The 20,897-nt window shown below is 45.2% G+C and overlaps 1 protein-coding gene across 4 annotated transcripts in view; it reads right to left on the bottom strand.

Moving 5' to 3' along the window:
* Window positions 1-2,875: 2,875 nt before the first annotated feature.
* Window positions 2,876-20,897, bottom strand: part of LOC147234304 (protein PHTF2) — a 33,956-nt gene continuing 15,934 nt past the window's right edge. Inside the window, exons 4-22 of one of the 4 annotated variants that reach the window (XM_086147199.1) lie at window positions 17,243-17,299; window positions 16,874-16,885; window positions 13,621-13,690; window positions 12,519-12,677; window positions 11,045-11,210; window positions 9,916-10,077; window positions 8,108-8,345; window positions 7,847-7,993; window positions 7,598-7,754; window positions 7,432-7,502; window positions 7,219-7,347; window positions 7,052-7,137; window positions 5,812-6,004; window positions 5,603-5,734; window positions 5,437-5,523; window positions 4,638-4,793; window positions 4,468-4,563; window positions 4,260-4,385; window positions 2,876-3,263 (exon numbers count right to left, since the gene is read on the bottom strand). In XM_086147199.1, coding sequence (XP_086003325.1) covers window positions 3,243-3,263; window positions 4,260-4,385; window positions 4,468-4,563; window positions 4,638-4,793; window positions 5,437-5,523; window positions 5,603-5,734; window positions 5,812-6,004; window positions 7,052-7,137; window positions 7,219-7,347; window positions 7,432-7,502; window positions 7,598-7,754; window positions 7,847-7,993; window positions 8,108-8,345; window positions 9,916-10,077; window positions 11,045-11,210; window positions 12,519-12,677; window positions 13,621-13,690; window positions 16,874-16,885; window positions 17,243-17,299 — 2,265 coding nt within the window. In that variant the 3' untranslated portion in view covers window positions 2,876-3,242. Of the gene's footprint in view, window positions 3,264-4,259; window positions 4,386-4,467; window positions 4,564-4,637; window positions 4,794-5,436; window positions 5,524-5,602; window positions 5,735-5,811; window positions 6,005-7,051; window positions 7,138-7,218; window positions 7,348-7,431; window positions 7,503-7,597; window positions 7,755-7,846; window positions 7,994-8,107; window positions 8,346-9,915; window positions 10,078-11,044; window positions 11,211-12,518; window positions 12,678-13,620; window positions 13,691-16,873; window positions 17,005-17,242; window positions 17,300-20,897 lie in introns of all 4 variants that reach the window. The other 3 variants (XM_086147198.1, XM_086147200.1, XM_086147201.1) reach the window with 3 other exon arrangements.

Here is a 20,897-nt window from a genome sequence, read left to right as displayed (position 1 = left end):
ACATGTTGCGTCTGTAGGGCGCCCTCTCACGGCTGACAAATTTCCCCTTGTCGTTACAGGACCAAAGGCTTCGTGTTTATATATTGGTATAATACATATATTTTTACTGCATAAAAACGTCCAAAAGTTCAACTGGTTGTAAGAGTTTGCACGGAATTCTGCCCAATCTTTAACTTAATTGTTAAAGTAGCAAGTTACAATGCCCGCGAGTATTACTGATATAAGCTAGTTCCGGTGTTCGTTGCTCTGCTAGCAACAAAACAATTTACAACCACAGCTTTGTCATTCTATTGTCATAAAAGCTTACATGATGTATACTATTTTTAAAACTTGTAGAGGACAACAAAAACGCTTTTTCGCCTTTTTCCACAATTTAACGGAGAAAAAAGTATCTCGACAACGTCGGAGATGTGCTTCTAGGCGAGGGGGTTCGAAAAGACAGTACGTACAAAACACATGGAAGTGTTAAAGTTTCTGACTTGTAACGAACATTAGCCGCCCGAATGGTACCGATCTGTTTAAAACAAAAATGTTCCCGGTTTTAGAATGACTCTCCGTAAAACCAAGCAAAAAAAAATAAAAAAAAAATTGAAAAGAAATGTATTTCCGCCTCTACTTCCGGAATTACATCCTGGCCCTTCACGTCTTCACATCGGGTCACGAATTCAAATTGAACACTTTAAAACTTCGATATTTTCCGTTGAGGTGTATTTTAGACTGTGTAATTTTAATATTTTTGTAAAACAAGTTAAGTCATTTATAATTCAATGATATAAAATTGTGGAGACCAATTTTAAAAAAGCCCATTTCACTCCATAACGTGGAGTGGTGCTGCCCTCTTGTGGTCACGGCGAGTATTACAACAACAAATCATTTCTATCCTGGGAAAACAAGTGATGCTTAGGTGGTCACAAAAATGATCATCAAAACTAACATCACTATGATACATGTTTGTTACTCAGGTGATTGCATCTATTTAAAAAGATGACAAATCAGTCTGCATGTTTACATCTGCTTTTTTTTAATTTTCTTATAAAAGTGTAGAACTTGTGGACAGACCAGTTCACAAAACAAAAAAACTAAATCTACATTTTCAGACTCTTTGAAAACAGAATCACAACGTAAATCTTTGACCTTGATCCATTTTCATATGTACAATTGAAACTTATTTGTTCCTTTTAAAACAGTTAAACCTGCCCTTTCGTTCCGAACTGGATCCCCCTCCCCCCCGGCGTGAGAGGACCAGGAAGCCTTCGAACAAAAACCCCGGATGAAAGCTAAAACACAACTTAAAACATATTTCCAAAGGGAAACAATACATTTTAAGCACGAGGCTGCGAATACATTCTTCCATTAGAGGCAGAAATAAAAAGCAAGAACAATAAGCACTTTGGTCTTCCTTCTTCAAACACACTGAAGATGATTATGCTTGTGATAGCAACATGCTAACTCACCAGCTGACACAACAAATCAGCGTTTTAATCTCCCGTCCAGATGTTTTCTGTGGGTGTGAAGCTCAAGTACCGTGAAGGGTCACCTTCAGATCGCTGCAACATGAACAGCAAACACACGCTCGACCTTGTGAAGACCGATAATCTCTTGACATTTAAACACGTTGTGGATTCTTTTGCTGTTATTAAAGTGCATGTTTCCTTAATTGTCACACGTATTTTACTGAACGTGATAAATGTTTTGGTGGAATCACTACTTCTCTGCTTGTGGACGTGAACGGCTTGTTCTGGGACACGAGCAGTTGGAACTTCAAGGTTGAGGGTTCACAGAAAGCTCTTTGTGAGTCAATGTGATTCAAAAATATGCAATACTTTCTTGCCTATTTTGACTTCTCAGTAAACTTAAGATTTTTTTTTTTCTTGGACTTGCGAACTTCAGAATAAGGCCTGTGAACCAACACAAACTGCTGCTGTATCCCAGGAAAGCTTCTTTTGATATGTGAGAGAACCTCAGGCCCGTGGATGTCATAGCACACACACACACACACACACACACACACACACGTTTACAGAAAAAATAAAATCCTGCAAAATGTGACAGATTTAACCCAGGACTCCAAATGTGAAATGATTCCCGATGTGCTGCAGTTTCCCGGTCGCTCCAAAACGGAGTCACTCCGGGAAAACAAAATTTTCTCAGTCACAGAGGGTCACCTGCAGGAACGAGCTCGGAAATCATCACCGAAAAATAAGCCTTCAGTTAGTGTGAAAAAAATACATCCAGCTTTTCTAACATCTGATTTCAAATGATTATTCTTCCACTCTCGCTCACACACACACACACACACACACACACACACACACACACACACAATACTGTCAGTCCACTGAGATATGAGGCATGAAATTAAAAATGTTTTTTTAAAAAGACTTGAGAAAAGGCAACTAAAGAAATCAATGAGGACAGAAATGAAAAGGAATCTTCCTGCTTCATCATTTTTCGTGCGTTTGAATCAATGTCTAGGTTTCCATCAGGTCTTCCACACGGCAGATAATCCGACGTGGAATAATTTGTACTAAACAACCTCAATCTGACTTTTGTTGTTTTTTTCTGCCCTCCGTTCTTTTTTTAATCACAGTAATTTCGGCGGAGACGTCGACGCTTCTCGACGTCTGGAAATAATTTTAAAAACGTCGGGAAACTTTTCTCTGTAATTTCAGCCAGCTTTTCCTTCCGGTCAGTTTGATCTCAACGATTTTCCACACACATAAATATCTCTGTATAAACCTGCTATAATTTAACGAAACCCGCTCCGTCTCCACGTCGTCGTCGGAGGAGTCACTGTCATAGTGCGGTAACAGGAGAAAAAAAAAAAAAAAAAAAAATGGAGCCGTGTTTTGAAACTTCAGTCAACATATAAATAGTTTTTGATTTTTTTTTTTTAGGCAAATAAAACACAAAAATAACAATAAGACGGCCCCCTCGGCAGCCTTATATTGCAGCATCATCTTGCTCTCAAACAGCTGGTTCAAGCTGGAAAAAAAAAAAACCAACAAACTCAAACCCCATGATAATGTTAATAACAAAAATAATTTAGATAATAACACTTCTCGTTCGTTGACAGGTACAATAAGAACATTTGGTGTCGTAAAAACACAATATGAAACAAAACTAGAATTCAAATAAAATCTAGGTCAAACACTGAGTGGGTAGAGAGGTGGTGGATTGCACAGAGTTGAGACGCTGAAGGTGGAAGCGGTCGATGGGAGGCAGCCGTCCACTGTCGACTGTCAGGATTTAATCTTCCACAGCTGGAGACCAGAGAAAACGTGGCGGTGGTTAATGATGGCTCGCACTCACACACACACACGCACACACACATCTGAGCGCTTTCATTCCTGCTGCTATAACCCGCTGTGTATATTCGAGCAGATGTTTTATGACGTCTCGTATGTTTTGATCGTAACGACTTCAAGCAGCTTGGCGGGACTCGGGTCCGTTGGTCACGATCTCTGACGTGAAGCGAGGAGACGGAGGCTAAACGTCGGCCGGAGCTGGTGCGAGCAGGAAGCCGTCCCTCGGCCTCTGATTTGAAGAACGCCACTACAGGAAGGGTCAGAGCAGGATGTTCCTCCTGAGGAGACCGAGGTGGTTCCGTGTCTCTAGCGGGCTGCTGTCTATTCATTCGTGGATGTCTTGCTATCTTCTGTCTTCTAACCGTCTCTCCATTTATATTTATACGGGTGGTCCTCATGACTCGCAGTTACGACGGGCTTTGTGATACTGTTAAAAATGCGCATGGAATGCATTGCAATGTTGTGAGTGAGTACATATTATACGCGCTTATAATTGGCCCAAAGTCATGCAAATATAAACATTATAGGAAAGGGAAAGGTAAAGTAGCACAGTACGAATGGCCGATACATATGCGAATACTGTGCATATGTTTTTACCGGTAAAACGGTAGAAACAGTGTTCAATTACCGACGAAATCGCTTAACGACAAATCACTTGGAATGCAACAAACGTCCGACATTATAACTGTTACGCTGCTGAGACAGAGGAATTTCTCGTACGTGGATCAATAAAGTTTGTCTTATCACTTCTGCTCATTCGCCAAAGGCTGCGAGGTCCAGACCGGACGGGGAGACCAGAACCGACGTGAAAACAGATCACGATCATTTGGAGTCGGGTTTCATCGAGACGTCCCCAAACTCCCGGGAACACCTGTGTCACACACTTCTCTCACACACACACACACACACACACACAGGAGCTCCCAGGCCGATGTCAGTGTGTGAACTTACCTTCAAGTTAAACCCCAGCAGGTCGGAGATGACCCCGGACACGGCCGACAGGATGACCACCTGCGTGATGTTGTACAGCAGAGGGTTCATGGTCAGACCGTAGAGCCTGAAGGGTGTGTCCAGCTCCTGGACAGGAACACACACAGGGGAGTCAGCACCATAACACACACACATCACATCTGTGTGTGGAGTGACGGTGAGGTCGTACCTTCAGCAGCTTGGTAGCCAGTTTCAGCACGTTGTTGACCAGCGTCAGCTCCTCCTTCTTGTTCGGCTTCTTCTCCATTTTCAGATACAGGTTGATCTGAGAAGCACGGCTGAGTAAGGTCACTGTTGTCGTGTGTGTGTGTGTGTGTGTGTGTGTGTGTGTGTGTGTACCTGTTCAGTGAGCAGGATGGAGGTGTTGCTGTACTTCTTGCTGGTTTCCGAGCCCAGGGTGACGAACCTGAGCAGGAACAGCGACAGGCTGGAGCACCAGATCACCAGCTCCCAGTTATAGTGACACTCCAGGAAGGTCTCGTGGACGTGGAGCAGCTGGAAGGAGAAGCAGGTGGACTGAGGAGGCCAGTAGAAGACGGACGCTAACACAGTTTGACGGCCATCTCCGAGATTTTTGGTTCTCCTAGCGCAAAACAAGGCTGAAGAATTTATTCATAGAGATCAGCATTTAGATGAAACCGCTTTGGACTTGACATAAAGCTCGGGAGGCGTTCTGCTTTCGGGACGTGAAGATTTAGCGGATGAAGAAGTGATGCTTAAGGCAGTGGTTCCCCACCCCAGGGCCGCAGACCTGATCCATGGATCAATTGGTACCGGGCCGCACAAGAAATAATCAATTATTTCCATTGGATCCATTATCTGAGTCTGAAAAATCTTTTATTTTGAAAAATGACCCGAATCTCTCGGTTGCATCTCGGTCACTTGGGCGCCAAATATGTAACCCGCAAGCTGGCAAAATCAGTTAAAAACAGACGCCAGACGGAAAGTTTCTTTTCGAAGGGGAAAAGGTGGATCCACACAGCGGATTCATGTTTATTATTACAGTCACAATATAAACAATCTACGTGCTCTGCAACCCGCTGGTCTGCGGTAAAATTGTCAAGCGTCGACTGGTCCGCGGTGATAAAAAGGTTGGGGACGACCGGTTTAAGTGACACAAATCTTTCCCAAAGGTTACCTGGGCGCAGCAGATGAAGACGACAGACAGCGTCAGCAAGAAGGCGGACGAGACGATCACATCCACGGAGCGCTGAGGGCCCCGTCTCTGCAAACACAGCCCAAGTTTGTTTAGAGATCATTTCTACAACGCAGCGTTCATAAAAGCGTCCGAGAGCCTCGTCCACCTTGAGGTAGGAGCGTAGAGACAGCCACATCTTGATGTTCTGGACCTTCTTCAGCCTGAAATGGGGGACCTCGGACTTCCTGGCCCTTCGCGCCGACGTCAGGTGGCCGAAGAGTTTGGCGAACAGGAGCCTCTGGAACGGAAACGCGGGATTAAATCCATCGCGGAAACCTGACGGGCGAGCCTCGTCCGCCCGCTTCGGGATCCCACCTGTTTGTAGGTCCTCTCTGCCACGCTGAGCAGGAAGAAGAAGAGCCAGATGAGGCAAACGCGCACCAAGAAGCTCAGCGTAACCATGGTGATGACCAGCACGTCCGAGTCGGGGCCTCCTCCCAGAGCCACCGACAGCAGCTCGTTGGCCGAGAGCGTGGTCAGCTGGTCCAGGTCGCGGTGCTGGGCCAGCCTGCGGGCGCAACGGGGAGTCAGCTTTTCCATCTCAGATTACAAACAGTCAAAGGTCGCGTGAAAAACATGAACGCCGGACTGAGGAGTCAAATTAAATACATAAGAATTGAAACGCCGTTAATCCGTTCCAGTCAACTGGTTTTGTTACTAGCAGTACCTTTCGCTCGCTCTAAGCGATCTCAGGCAAAACTGGTCTCAGTTCTACTACCTCAGTGGTGGAACAAACTTCCGGAAGCAACAAGACTAGCATCGTCTCTCTCAACCTTCAAGAAACAGGTAAAAGCTTTTCTCTTTCAGGACTTTTTACTGTGCTAATGCTTGAGCTGCCCCAGATCAGGTTAGGCACCAAGTTAGGCTATGCAGTGTGTGTGTGTGTGTACGTCTTTGTCAAAAAAAAAAAAAACCCTCACTAACCCAACCTTACTGTTCTGTATATTTCCTGTGCATCTTGTATTTGCAAGTGTATTTGCAGTCCTTATGTCCTCTATTGTAAGTCCCTTTGAATAAGAGCGTCTGCCAAATGTAATGTAATGTGTTTTTAAATAAGAAAAATGTATCAATAAAGTATAAAGGAACAATAATACATAAAGAAATAAAGTGTTTTTTAATAAATGCATTTACCTTACGGTCAGAGGAGTAATTTGGGGGAGTTTTCAATTCAGTGCGCTATCCTTAGCTTAGCTTACAGGCTACACACTTAATGCTATGCTAAATGTAACGTGCACACTTTGCTCCACTTTATGTCTAAACTTCATTTGGACGGAGTGAAGCCGCTCCTTTAGTAAAAACCATCAATCCGTCTCCAACCGGCTTTGAATGACGTCCGCCGCAACAAATCCCCATAAATGTCTCCCGCCTTCTCACAGATGATGCTCTCCTTCACCGTCCACCTAGCGGCGGTGGTGCATCCCGCCGTCTTTAACGCCGCTTCACGGACAGCGGCGTCCACGTCGGGGTCAAACTGAGATCTCGGCTCGGACCGCAAAGCAAAAAAAAATCTCAGAAAATCCCTCGTAAGTCAAGGTTCCGCGGTTTTGTTTCGTACCTGTAAGCAAAGGGCGTCAGGCCGAGGGTCACGGACACCAGGTTCCCGAAGACCTGGTAGCCAATTCCTGGCGTGTAGAGATTCACCTACGCACACACACACACGGAGTTCAGCGTGTGGAGCTCAGCGCCCTAGAGCTCCTCCAGAAGGAACCTCCGCAGACTCACTCTGTTCATGATCATGCCGCTGATTTCCAGGACGGACATGTCCGCCTTCTTGCACTCGTTCCCCTCCCAGACGATGGCGCTGACCCGCTCCAGGCCGGGGTTGGAGCTGTGCAGCCAGGGGACGTGTCCCTGAGAGGGAGACACCGCGGCGGTGAGGAGGAACGCCGTGGACCGCCGGGACATCCCCTCCCGCCCGTGGGTTTGCGGACGTACCTGATGGAAAGGGTCATCTCTGTACTCCTTCTTGGTGGGAGGACAAACCGGCGCACCGCCTCCTTCTCCCTCTGTGGAGGAGCGGCGGCAGCGTTAGCTTCCGAGGAACACACACACACACACACACACACATTGACAACACACGCGGCGTTAGCGTTCCCCGCACCCGTCTCCGAGGTGCAGGACGATCTGCACTCGGCGCAGTGCAGGAAGTCCTCCCACAGCAGGTCCTCCGTCTCCGACTCGTGTCTCGTGCTCTCCGAGTCCTGAGTTCTCAGGCTGGAACATCTGGAGCTGCAGCTGGTGCCCGACTTGGGAACGTCCTGGCGGGAAGGGAAAACACGGGTTTGGGAAACCGGGACTACAAAGAAGAAGGATATATCCAGGATGTGTGTGTGTGTGTGTGTGTGTGTACCTCCACAGCGTAGTGTTTCTTGTAGTGATGTGTGTTCTTGCGGTTTCTGAGTGTGCAATCGCTGTGCATCCTCTCCATCCCCCTGCGGAGGGCGCTGTAGGAGGCCTCTGGGTCCTCCTCGCTGGACGCCTCATCTGACGCCGGCTCCTTCACACACACACACACACACACACAGTTGGAGACCTCCTGTCCTGACCTCCCTCCGGCTGAAGCGACCAGGATAAATCCCGGGTGCTGATCTCCTCAGACTTCGATTCTCACCTTGTTGCCGTTGGCGAGCATCATTCTGGCGCCGCGTGGAGTGTGTGTGTGCGCGTGCACGGGCTGGACGTGCGCACCCCAGCACACCTCGTCGGCCGCCCTGGTCAGAAGGTCGCAGCGCTGCTCGTGCAGCTGCAGGCCCTCCTCGCTGCTGCGGTTGGTCACGCGTCCGTCGAGGGACACGTAGCCGTTGTCGGTCTCCGTCGACTTGTCGATGGAGAGCTTGGACTTCTTGGACCTTCAGAGGGGGCGGAGGTGGTTAGATGATACGATGGAGAAGGTCAGAGCTTGGAACGGCGACGTGGCCATGCAGTGACGCTCTGCTACTTCAGTACTACATATAGCATGCACACGATGCAGGTACTTCGGTGGAGGACGCGTTTCCGATGCTTGATAGTTGTAGTTTAAAGAAGGAATAAATCAAAATAAAGGTCGGAGTCTCCCCGGGATGTGGAGCTTCTCAATTCTCCGCTCATTTCGACACTTGTGAAAAATTGTGTTTTCAAAGAATTTCAAGGGGGAAAAAAAAAAGCCCGGTTTCTTTGTGAGTTTTTTTATTTGATAACTTCTTGATGGTTTAAGGTCATATCCGATTATTTTACGACTCTCATTTAACAAGTTTATCTTCTTTTGAATTTGTCTTTATCGGGACAAAGACGATTTAATTTGTTTTAGCAATTTATTTCTGATGTGCCAGTTTCTTTTTCAAAAGGTGAGAAACTCCTTAAATGCAATTTAGTAATTAGCAACAAGTCGTCCTTAAAAAACATCAAGATATGACAATAAACCATTCAGAAGTTACAAAGAAACAAGGCTTTTTTTCCTTGAAATTCTTTGAAAACAATTTTTCACAAGAAACTGACACATTAGAAATAATTTGCTTAAACAAATGAAATCATCTTTGTCCCGATAAAGACATTTACATTGAATATAACAATTAAAAAATGAGCAATATCGAAGAAAAAGTCTGATATCTATCAACATATTGCCCGGCTCCGGTATCAGTTTTAACCAAGAGTATATCTAATGTAGGAAAAAACGAATAAACATTTTAATGTCCTCTATGTTCAGATTTTCTTTCCCACAAAATGCAGTGTCTGACACGACTTCAAAATACCATCAAGAGCCTGAACGCTGCCGTTGCTAATGCTAGCAGGAGATCAGGCGGCAGATCTTTGCGAAGATGACACCTCATGCTCCAACGGTAAATGACGAGGGTCCGGTTTCCCCGCACGCTCCTCATCGCCGCCGACATTTTCGGCGAGAATTCTGCATTTGAAATTCAATTTGAATCCTCGCCGAGGGCTAGTCGGCGTGGGAAACCGTCCCCGGGTTACATAAGCTTAGCTGCAATATCCCTCGCCACGTCTGCCAAGGCCGGGCTTCGGTTTTGTCCGTCTGTCATGTTTTTGCGTTGAGTTTCCGGGACCTCGGCGGACACACACACACACACACACACACAAAAAATGGAAATGGAGTAAATTGTCCAATTGCTTCTCGCGGTTCACACTTGGTGGAGTGAAGCCCGACTGCTGATGGTTAAGAGGGAGCGATATTGCAGCTAAAAAGCTCGGTCAGAACTGGGATTCAGTTTTTGCTGGCTTTGTCTTTCAGCAATAATGAACTGTATGTCTTTTTCTCTCAGAAAAATCACATTTTGAGAGTATTTAACGTCATTGAAATGTTATAAAAAAAAAATAAAAAAAAAAGGCATCGTTGAAAAACAAAAAAAAACAAAAACTGAGGCCCAGCGCTGTTATTGTCGATCGTCTGGTAAAAAAAGGAAGATGGGAAACAAAAATACACACCCAGCTTTACAGATATCATGCCAGAAATCTTGGAAGAGAGCGCCCAAGCTGTATGTGCTGCTGGCTGAGAAGGAGTGTGGTGCCCCCTCCTGTGTGTTATCGGTAGTGCTAGACCCGTCACCTTCCCTATGCACCTCCATCTGAGATGCTTTCCTCAACTTCCTTCAGTTTGGAAGAGAATAGAGGGGAGGAGAGAGACTTAGAGGCGGGGAAGTTACAGAAACACCTGGAAACTACAGCAGCAGGTTTTCGGTGAGAGACACTGGAGACGACGGGCTTTGCCCCAGAACTTCATTCAGATCTTATTTCACCGCTGAGCACTCGAAACACTTGGGTTTGACGGAACAATAGACACGCACGAGGTTCTACGTATTTATCCGTCTGCATCCAACCTGTAGTTTGTGAGTTTGCGCCTCATTCCACCTTTATGATGATGTGTCACCCTGCACATTCTATCAATATTGGTTACATTTCGTCGCAATATATTCTTATTATTTCCCGTGGCTATGTTGCTTCACCGCGGGCAGTAAAATGAGAACGACAACGTGAAAGAAAACGCATTTCCAGACTATTTTCAGTTAAATGTGACGTGATGGGAACGGGGCGATATTCAAAAACAACAGAAACAAAATGGATGTGCTGTTGACGACACTCTGCGCATCTTTTGTTCCGGATAACTTTTACACAGGTGCTTTGGTGGGGGATTTGAACAACGAGCAGCCGAGCTCTGCTAACCTATCAGGAAAAGAAAAGGAGGGGGGGAAGAGACTTTCGATGCGGCAGATAAAAAAGGACCCGTCGTTTAGTTCTCCAAAGCGGTGTTACGGTCCAAGCATCTGTCCCGACAGTTGTGCAACAGCGGCAGCAAACACACAATGAAAGTCTGAAGACACACACACACACACACACACGTCTTCGTTTGAACTGTTGTGAGCGTTTTAAATAATAACGGGTGACATTCCTTGCACGGGGGGATAAAAAGAGTGCGCTCACTCACATCGAAATCAAGAGAGAGAGGCCGTAAAGTGGCCGATGGAGGGAACGGCCTCCGTTATCGTATCCATCTGCACTAAACCGTCACCTTCTTGACGCTCCTTTCCCACCGCTAACGGCCACGCTCGGCGCTCACCTGCGTCTCTTCCCCCCGCTGCTGGAGGCGGGCTTGGGGGTTCGGGTGGAGACGATCTGACAGTGGACGGTGCCGAGCAGCAGCATGAGCCAGATGGCTCCGAACACCTCGGTGGCGGGGATCCCATGCGGCGGCTGGATGGTCACGTACAGGACGGCCGCTGCGACTGTGAGGCGGAGCAGAATATTAAGATACTGACCTCTGACGGCGCGCCGGTTCACGCTTTTAGCTTTGTTTGCTTATTTAGTTTTGCACATAAAGTACAGCGAAGTCTGTTGAAATTGCTGTGACTGCCCTTGCAGCATTTGAGTGACGACCCAGGAGTCGAAAGGAGGAGTCTCCTCTCTGCTGGGAAGGTTTATCGCCATGGGAATCCAGAGGGAAAAAAAAAAAAAAAACAACTCCCTGCTGAGTCATGTGAGCGGATTAGATGCCTCACTGGTATCTGGTGTTTGCAAAAAAAACTCCAGCGTCACTTTTAACCGGAGGTTTCAACAGTTTTGGTGACGTCACTGCCTCGGTTGACCGTCTCTCTCGGCGGAGGACGAGTCTGAGCTTGCTGCTCGTGTTTGCGGCATGCAAAAGAAAAAAAAACAAAACAAGTTGTAACTCTTGACACGCTGCAAATACCGGGAGGGCTTCTGGCCGAGGTTTGCCCTGACAGAGTTGTTTTTTTTCTCCCCTTTTTGTGTTCCATTCTGCATATTTGCTCTTTGAGTTTCCATCAAAATGTATTACAGGAAGTGCCGTTTTGTGAATATTTGTCGGCCGAAAGAGAGTTTCACCATCTCTCCGTGGTCTTCCACAGGCAACCCATGTCGGGTTTGATCTTCACCAGGGCCGGTTGAACTGTCAGGACCGAGATCCGGACCAGGTATTAAGAGGATAAACTCTGCATGAATTACAAGTGGAAATTTCTGCTTTGAAAAGATCAGTTAAACGCTTGCTCCTTCTGAGCTTGTTTCCATCTGCAAACAAATGGAAGCAAACAAAAGGAGAACTATCGAGCGAGACGAGCTCAGCTTCAGCCGTCCGTTTCTGACTGATGCGTAACTAAGCAACTATTTAAAATTCAACCGGCCTCTGGATTCCAGTGGAAATAACATCTAATGTTTTTACCCTTTCAGTCCAACAAGGTGGAACTGTATGTGCTTCCTGTGCAGAGAGGGGGACGTCAGCAGGTGGAGGGATGAAAAATAGCAGGGTTGTGTTTCTTCCCGACTTTGGTAATATGGCAGCTGGAAAAGGATTTATTTTTTAATTTTTTTTTTGGGTTTGCTTGTGCAGCAGTTCATGAAAACACCCACTGAGGACCAGTTATATAATAAGTCAGTGAACACAGTCCTCTCATCTACAGAGTCTGTAACTGCAAGGACTTTTTAACAGACTGGTATTAGACTGATAACCACACTTGAGGAAAAAAGTGGCTCAATTTTTCCGGCTCTCTCCCTCCCTTTCGCAGGGACACACTGACCTTGCAGCAGGTAGAGAGCCAGCAGCAGAAGGAAAATGGCTCTGGAAGTGACCTGGATCCACCAGCGATAGAAGAACGGGAAGAAGACCACCCTGATGATGCCCTTCGTGGTCAGCGACGTCCACGGACTCTCAGGTTTGGCCTTTGCAAACGCCGACCCTGAAAGAGTGATTTTAGGTTATTTTTGTTACCATATTCAGGTCATTGACCTATTAAAAAAAAAATTTTCATGTCATTTCAATGGAAATTGATTTTCTGAAAGTGTTTTCTTTTTTTTTTAAATGTCCCAATATAATCCCAATGTATCCCGGTAGGTATGAGTTGAGATGACTGCAAACAGAGGACGCAAAGAAAAATTCAGCTGGGAGACTTTGCTCTGGTGAGAAAGCTCAGGCTGAAAACACAAATTCATCTTTTATTCTTTCCATCTTCCTTTCTTTCATCTCCGCAGTCACGGTTCCATTCCTCACCAGCCACCCCCGACCCCCCGTCTGGATCATCTGTCTCCCAGCGGGACAAAATAATAATGATCAACACTTCAAGTTGAACTGTCGTGACGGTGAAAAGCTTAAAAAAAAAAAAAAAAAAGATTTATATCAGATTAACCTACAGCAGCTGACCAGAAAGTCACTGAAAGAAATGAAAGGAATTTAAGTGAAATCATTTTTGTAGCAGATTTTATAGAATTAACAGCCGATTTATACGCCATTTTTTTAGGCGTATTTCTTGCAGGCTTCGATGATTTAATTTTCTAATTTATTTCAAACTTCAATTCCTCTTAAGATTCTCACAGGAAAATTTGCCGGGTTTTATGTAAGTCATAGCAGATTTATCCTTCATTTGTGGGTAATTTCTTGAAGGTGTCGATGATTTCATTCATTCATTCATCTTTGCTGAATTCAAGACAGGACAGCACATTAGATGCTCTGGCGATAAAGTTGGACTGAGATGGTCTGGACATGGACAGAGGAGGGACTGGTGAAAATGAATAAACGGGTTTGTATTCTCAGGCTGACGGTGTCTTGGGTGTACAAGGTAAAACTATCAATTTTTTTGCATCAGTCATACCGGCCGTCGCTAGATTTAGCTTAGCTTCTCTCACCTCTAACCAAATCCACATCGATGAGGTCTGGTTTGACGTGCCCCGTCTTCTTCGGCTTGTTCCTCAAGCCCTGCAGGCCCAAATAGAGAGAGGGAGAGTCAGTGTCGTCCTACATGTGGCGGCGCTTCACACTCACACAGCTACCGGCTCTAAGTTCCGTCTGAACAACGCTGATCTAAACATTTAAAAAGTACTGGTTTCGGTGGCAGCTCTGGAGTCTTCCTGTGGCGGCCGCTCACTTCCTCCTGTCACAAACACACACATCTGCTGTGTGCGAGATTGGGAGAAACGGTCTTGCGGCCCTCGTGATAACCCTGGTGGAACTTTGCTAGCAAATACAAATGATGTAATGCACACGGGGCTTTCTGTGGGGCCGCGAGTAAAGCGAAGAATGCTTTAATATGTGGTTTCCTGTCGGCTTTGTGTGCAGCTGGGAGGAGCTCAACACATTTTCCACAAAGACATAAAGAGTGACACAGACAACTATTCTCATGCAAACATTAACATGTATTAACCCGAACTTCACATTTTATGGCACAAGGTGAGTTGTTATACGGTAAAACGTCTTCCCCAGCATGAGTCTGATAGAATCTTTCATCTCTCTCTGAATATAAAATACGCTTTGAGAACATTTTCATCCAGGATCATCCCGATAATACTAATACAGAGATTTACACACTTGAAGTATGCATAATTGAGAGAGCCCTTCATCATTTAATAGCTCTGCTTGGTCACACCTAATATTTACATAATGGCCAATACCAGGGTCAATATCGGTTTCTTGGCAGGGGGTTTGAAACGGCTGCGCCGTGAGCAAACATCTCCGCCGCCCTCCGCACTCTTATCTTGGCTCTAGTCATAGAGCCTTATCTTTGAACGACGCCGGACTTACATGTTCTGTCTTTAAGTCAGTGACGCTCAGTGAGACGCTCTTGGATACACATTTCAGTAGGAATTCTAAAACGCAACGGCTTTGCACCTCATAGTCCTGGCCAAAGGAGAGTTTGCTAGCTTAACTATCAGTCACTAAAGTATACGGCTGACAAGAAATCTATTTGATAGACGTCCTGAAAGCAAATGAGGACAAACGGTGCAGGTTGGTGAGCTTGCCAGCAGGTGGAGACTGCTTTCACTTTGCAAAGAGCCTCTCTGATAAACATCTGAGATAAAACTGTGAAAGCGGTTACGAACTCTTGATAATAACAGAAAAAAACAGGCTCACATGTAATTCAGACAAAGAAATTTTTCCAAATGGAAATGGAACGCCTGCCTGCCTTGATATTATACAAATATTTTAAAATCCCGATCCACTGCCGGGTTTGTTACCTCCAGTTATTCCATGTGAGCTCAGCTGGGAATACTAAAATTTCGTAGAAATGTCTAACCTGATAGAGAATTGCATTTATGGCGCTTAATGCTGCCAAATTCAAAATTTCAGCACATTGTGTGAAATCTGGATTTAGAGTCAAGAAACACTTTGGTTTTGTGCGGAAAAGTGAAATGTAAATATATTACTTTAGACATGTCTGAATAAAGGCAAGGTCATTGGAAAACCATTTACCTGACAGTGTCGGGAGCAAAAGTCACAAGTGTGTGTGTGTGTGTGTCGGCCTCTCTCTCTGCGCGTTCATTAAAGAGAGTGTGTCATCTCTGTTTACAGGACAGGAGCTCCAGGAGGAAGGAGGTGGAAATAGAGGAGGGTTAGAAAGTAGAAACCTCATCTGAAACCACTGAAATGAAGACGGCCATAAGAGAGTGGAAACCAGAGCTGAGCATCATGGGAAGGATCGGTGCCGTGCACGGTGTGTGAAGGGCTGTCAGCCTCCCCGGCAGCAGGTCATGTATACGCGGCGTAGCTTTTAATTAGAGCATAAGGTAAGAATAAATAAATGACTGAAATTGAGGGTGAAAAATAAAACAAATTGAGTGCTAAAGTAAACAAATGACACACTCTTTTGTAAAAATGAACTCTTGAGGATAAACTAATGTGACACTTAGAATCTCAGTATGATCACCATTTTAATTCAGCCCTTCCGGAAAGCGCCGTTTGACTGGAAAACAAAGCGTTTCATCATTTTCCAGGCCGGCACGTGATTCGGGCTTCTCCTCGTTTGTCTGTTTGGAATGAGCAGGGAAGTCATCACGTTTATTGGATTTTCTTAACACGTCCGTGGCCTTTTCGCGTCCTTTACGGTGACATTTGTTTAAAGTGTTTGCAGCCAAATACAGCTTTTAGTCGGCGTCCGGTTATCCAAAGCATTCGTTTGTGTACACAGAGGTCCTGCGCTACGCTCCAGTCAACGGCTTGTGACAGGATAACTCATGTTCAGACGGCGTGCACGCCGACCCACTCGCTATTTCATGTGACCACTGACAGATTCGAGTTAACAGAAAATTAGATTTGGGCTAAAAGCGCTTTGAGAAATCCACAAATCCCAAAGGACCCATTTTAAAACCTTTTTTTTTTTCACCCCACACATGCAGAGCCAAAGAAAAGCCCTTCTGTTATATAGTCGTACACTCAATAAACAAGATACTGGTGAGAAAATGAGGTAATCTCATTCTTCTCATCAGATAGAAGCCAAGTTAGATTAGGGGGGTTGTAAGTGTTGATGTAAATGCAGCAGCTCTTCACATCCAACCGCCCTTTGCACGTGTCTCGAAGTTAAACCCCAGCAGATACAGCGGTGACGTTCTGAAACTTTCTCCGGCGGGGTGAAGCTCCAGACACAGAACCGGAGGCTCTCCGTGTGATACCAGAGGAAAGGCATGGGTTCATGTTGTGCACAACGGTGTGGGAATTTACTGAAGGCTCTTTGTTATGTCTACCACCAAAGACACACTGATGGCAGCTTGCTACAGAAACACAGCTTTGACCCTGAGTCTTTGACTCCGAGTCCAATTTTCGACTCTGAAAATTTCTCAGGACCGCTGGGTCCTTCAAGGGTCAGGGTGGCATTTTTGTCTCCACCCAATATTGCCATCTCATGAGTGAAAAAGGCAGGGACACGCGGCTAACAGCGATCTGGTGCTAATTCTGCAGGTCGGTCACGCCACAGACGACTTGCAGGGTCGATTCTTCCAGGTCCGCTCGCGAAGCAGTATGCTAAGCTAGCAGAGTGGAAGCAGCGTGGGGTTAACAGACGGACAGGGATTTGACACAGCAACCCAAGTGAGAGGTCAGATCGACCGGTCAGGCTAGTCTACGGCGCGGTCGAGCAGACGTGCACGGGTCCGACCGCTGGATACTCACCAGAGAAATAAACTGAAGAAGGAAGGAAGGAAAGACGGATGGAGACGGAGCAGAAATGGAGAGAATGGGGGGGGGATTGGGTGGATGACGGCCAACCGGGCGGGCAGAAAGGAAAGCATTAAAAGACAACACTGGAAAAGAAGAAAATAAAAAACTGGAAGCTTGATAAGAGAGAGACAGACAGAGAGAGAGAGAGCTACACAATAGAGAAGAGGCCGAGAGGAAGGCAAGGGAGTGAAAGTCCACAGCTGATAAAGAAAAATAAAACCTGCGGGAACAGGCTTTAAAATAAGAACAGGTGAGAGAAAACGTGTAAATGAGGTAACTGAAATGTGCTAGAGTTAAGGAGAAGATAGACACAAGATGTACCTTTATTTCTCGCTGCTCCACAGATTTCTCCCATATCTGCTGGTCATAGGCGCCAATCTGGAAGGCAAATAAAAAGAGAATAATGTTAAAATAAGGCAACACAATGGTTAAAGCAGGGGTGTCAGATATACAGCCCACGGGATCAGGCGCGCAACGAGGTTTTGAAAGGATAATTTGAAAGTGAAAAAAAATGCATAAAAGACGAGGATTTAATTATTTTTTTAAATTAAATGCAATTCAAGAATTTTCCGCTAGGGGTGCGCACTATTTTGGTCAGAGTAGAAGACAAGCTGCATCACTGAGACGGACCAATCAGCAGACGTTATCAATGCGCAGTCTGCTGCTTGTTACAACATTGCTTCTACCCTGTTCTCTACCTTCCCGCTACACCCTCATTAGCCAAAATGTCGTTATCAAACCAGAGAATGAGTGTAGAATTTTCCAAGGAAAATTGACAAAGTCCTATTCATTTAAGGAGACGTGCGGGAAACCTTTGGGCGCCACTACGAGACTCGTCACACGAAAAATATCACAACTGAGAAGAGATAAGATCAACCAATTCCTGGCAGGTCTGAGGAAACAGCGTCCACTTTCATCGATAGCCAAGAAATCAAAGAAGCAGCGGTAAAAGCTAGTGATCTAATTGTTAGCGAAAATGTGCAATTTGATGTTAGTCACCAGCTTCACTACAAAAGAGTGTGTTGGAATTCTACTGTTCATGCAACTCCATACATTTTCAGTATGTATGTGTGTGTTTGCATGTTTCATGGATGAAGTTTACACATTTACAGGACAGGTGAATATTTCTTCCTTACACATTTAATAGCACTCTCTTTAGTTTGTAAGGTGCAGGCAGGGATTCAATTTAGATTTTATATGCACATGTGTAAATGGTTTAAAAATGCCTTTCTTTATAAGTCTCATTTAATCTTAAAGCGCATTACTATATTTTTCAATACAATTACTTTTTAAAGTTTTGTGCCTTTGTACGATCAGTGGGATCCGTTGCAATGCGTACATGTGAATGATAAAAGTAAATGACACGTTTGTCTGAGGAAATATGAGGTGTTTCATGAAATGTTTTGTAAAAGGATTGTTCATTAAATTCCAAGATTTTACTGATGTCCTTGTACTTCTTTGAATAAAAACAGAGGAATGACATGATATTTTGGTTATTTATCGCTGAGTTTGCTATCATTTTAATGGTCCGGCCCCCTTGACATCTACCTGGGCCGAATGTGGCCTGTGATGAGACATGAGTTTGACCCCTCGGTTAAAGGATTACTTATTGTTTCTGATGTTCTCGAAAACATCTCTCTGCAATCTCAGCTGCTCCATTGTTACAATTTGACACTTGATTCTCTCTCCATTGTGACATTAATACCATAATTTCCGGCCGATAAGCCGCAAATTTTTTCACTTCAACAACAATGCGGCTAATATATGCATTTTTTGGGGGAGAGGGGGGGCGCTAATAAGCTTCACGCCGCTAAAACATTATCCTCAACCCATCGGACCAATGAAATGACCAGGAAATTCTGAGTCTATTCAACTCAGACACCAAAGAAGACGACTTTGGCGGTTTTAGTGCGTAAGAGGAAGCCCAAGATAGCAATCGGCTAGCCGGTGCAGCTTATATTTAGGTGCGCTTGATGGTCCGGGAATCACTGTAAGCAATTGGTGTATTAGAGAATCCCACAACGAAAGCATTTTGTTGAGTGCCGGTGCGTTCACAAACTAATAAAACCTTTTACAGCAGCAGTTTGGATAATCAGAACCTGTAAATCCATATAAGTTATTCACACTTTGACATTATCTTTAAGTCTTTTAAATGGCCGTAAAAATGCCCTTTATGTAAACCATTACAAAACTCACTATTCTTACAGAAGTGCAGTACAGAATTTTACACACAAACCATATCAAAACAACCTTTTTTCCTTCTAAATTCAAAAGTAAATGGGACAATATATAGTATTGAAATGTACTAAATTAGAAAATGATTTCTTTATTTGAAGTGTAAGGTGTTTCTGACATGGGATTTCCCTGGTGTAAACAGATACCGTGAGCTAAAAATTTCATGATGACCTTCAAAACAGTTCATCGGGATGTTGATCACATCCTTCCTGGCAAGGATTCGTGATGCGGGCCGCCGGGCTCCAACTCTGAAGAAACCCACAGCTGAGGAGCCATGAACAAGAACAAGCTCTGTCCCAGCGAAAGGTGGCTTCTTTGGCTCTCATATGTACTTCAAAGCGCAGTATTTCTCTTACCTCACAAAGAACTGGTAAAAGAACTGGTAAAACTGGTCCACAGGATCAAGTTCAATGGGTGGACAGTTTACACAAAAAACCTTCAACAATGTGAAAAAATATCCACGCATTCATCAATGATGCAAACACACACACACACAAGGGCTTGAAGGTGATGCAGCACCACCTGTCACTGTCAAGCGATCAATAGACCTGCAGCGTGTGTGTATGTGTGTGTTTGTGTGTGCGAGGATGACATACTTCATGGAAGACTTATATGAGTCAGGGTGAAATTACCATAAGAACAAGATTTGCACCTTATGCGAATATGTGATGCGTGACCAAAGAAACACTCATTTCCCCCCCTGCCGAGCAGTTGCTCCCTCCCTAATTCATAATGCTTTCATCGCCCACAATGAGCGGGACTGTTGAGAGTAAAAAGAGAAGTCGCACATTTGGCTGCTTTTCTAACGGTGTGCGTTGAGGAGACGCTGGGGCGGCAGAGTATCGGCTGATGATCCGAGTTCAATGGGTAAGTGTATTCATGTGAGTCTGGGTCACACCAGTGGAAACTGGGCATGTTCAGTGAGTCTTCATTAAACATGGATAGGGAGAAGAGTGTGTGTGTGTGTGTGTGTGGGGGGGGGGGGGGGTGAAGGTCAAAGACAAGCAGAGATAAGCATGGGGGTAAAAGTGGAAACCAAATGTTGCACGGACTACATATTTCCTTTATGCATCTTTTTCCTGTTCTCTCCTGTTTGGCAAAGGCACGTGGAAGCGTTTTGCGCAGTCACGTTTCAGTATCTGATAGTGTTAAATCCAGCATCTGTACTGTGAGATTTGGGCTGACAGCTAATTCGCTTTATCCGCCATGCTATCAAGCAACGGGGGGGGGATTTGAGTGCATCCGGAGGACGACCACGGGACGATAAGAGGAGGGAGATAACAAAAAAGAAAAAAAAAAAAAAACGGTCAGGTTAAATGAGAAAGGGAGACCTTTAGGTAACACTAGCGCTTCTACGTGCATGTGCGCGAGCGCACACACAACCTGTGTTGCATCATGGAGTAGGAGGGTAGGTGACATCTGACGGGGTGGAATTAATAGAACTGTAAATCCTCTTATCCAACACACACGGTCTGGCTCACACACACACACACACACACACACACACACTTTTCACCGTCCGTAACCTGATCGTCCTGTAGCAGACTCTGTGAATTTATATTTTGCTACTGCGGCACATTTTGTTCTTCCACTTCTGAAAAAAAAAAAGTCAAGTAATAACTGGCCTCGCCATCAGTGTTACACAGACTATGAGAATCCATCGCAGGTGGAATGAAGACGGAAAGGCAAGAGCTCTGATGGTTAAGGTGATTCAGCCGGCGAGCGCCGTGTGCTGAGGTCC

This window comes from Fistularia commersonii, chromosome 5 (genome assembly GCF_037954325.1).
Source record: "Fistularia commersonii isolate RoL2024-O1a breed Wild chromosome 5, RoL_Fcom_v1.0, whole genome shotgun sequence".
Taxonomy (NCBI): domain Eukaryota; kingdom Metazoa; phylum Chordata; class Actinopteri; order Syngnathiformes; family Fistulariidae; genus Fistularia; species Fistularia commersonii.
The sequence above is the reverse complement of the archived record's forward strand: the minus strand, read 5'-3'. Positions and strand labels throughout refer to the sequence as shown.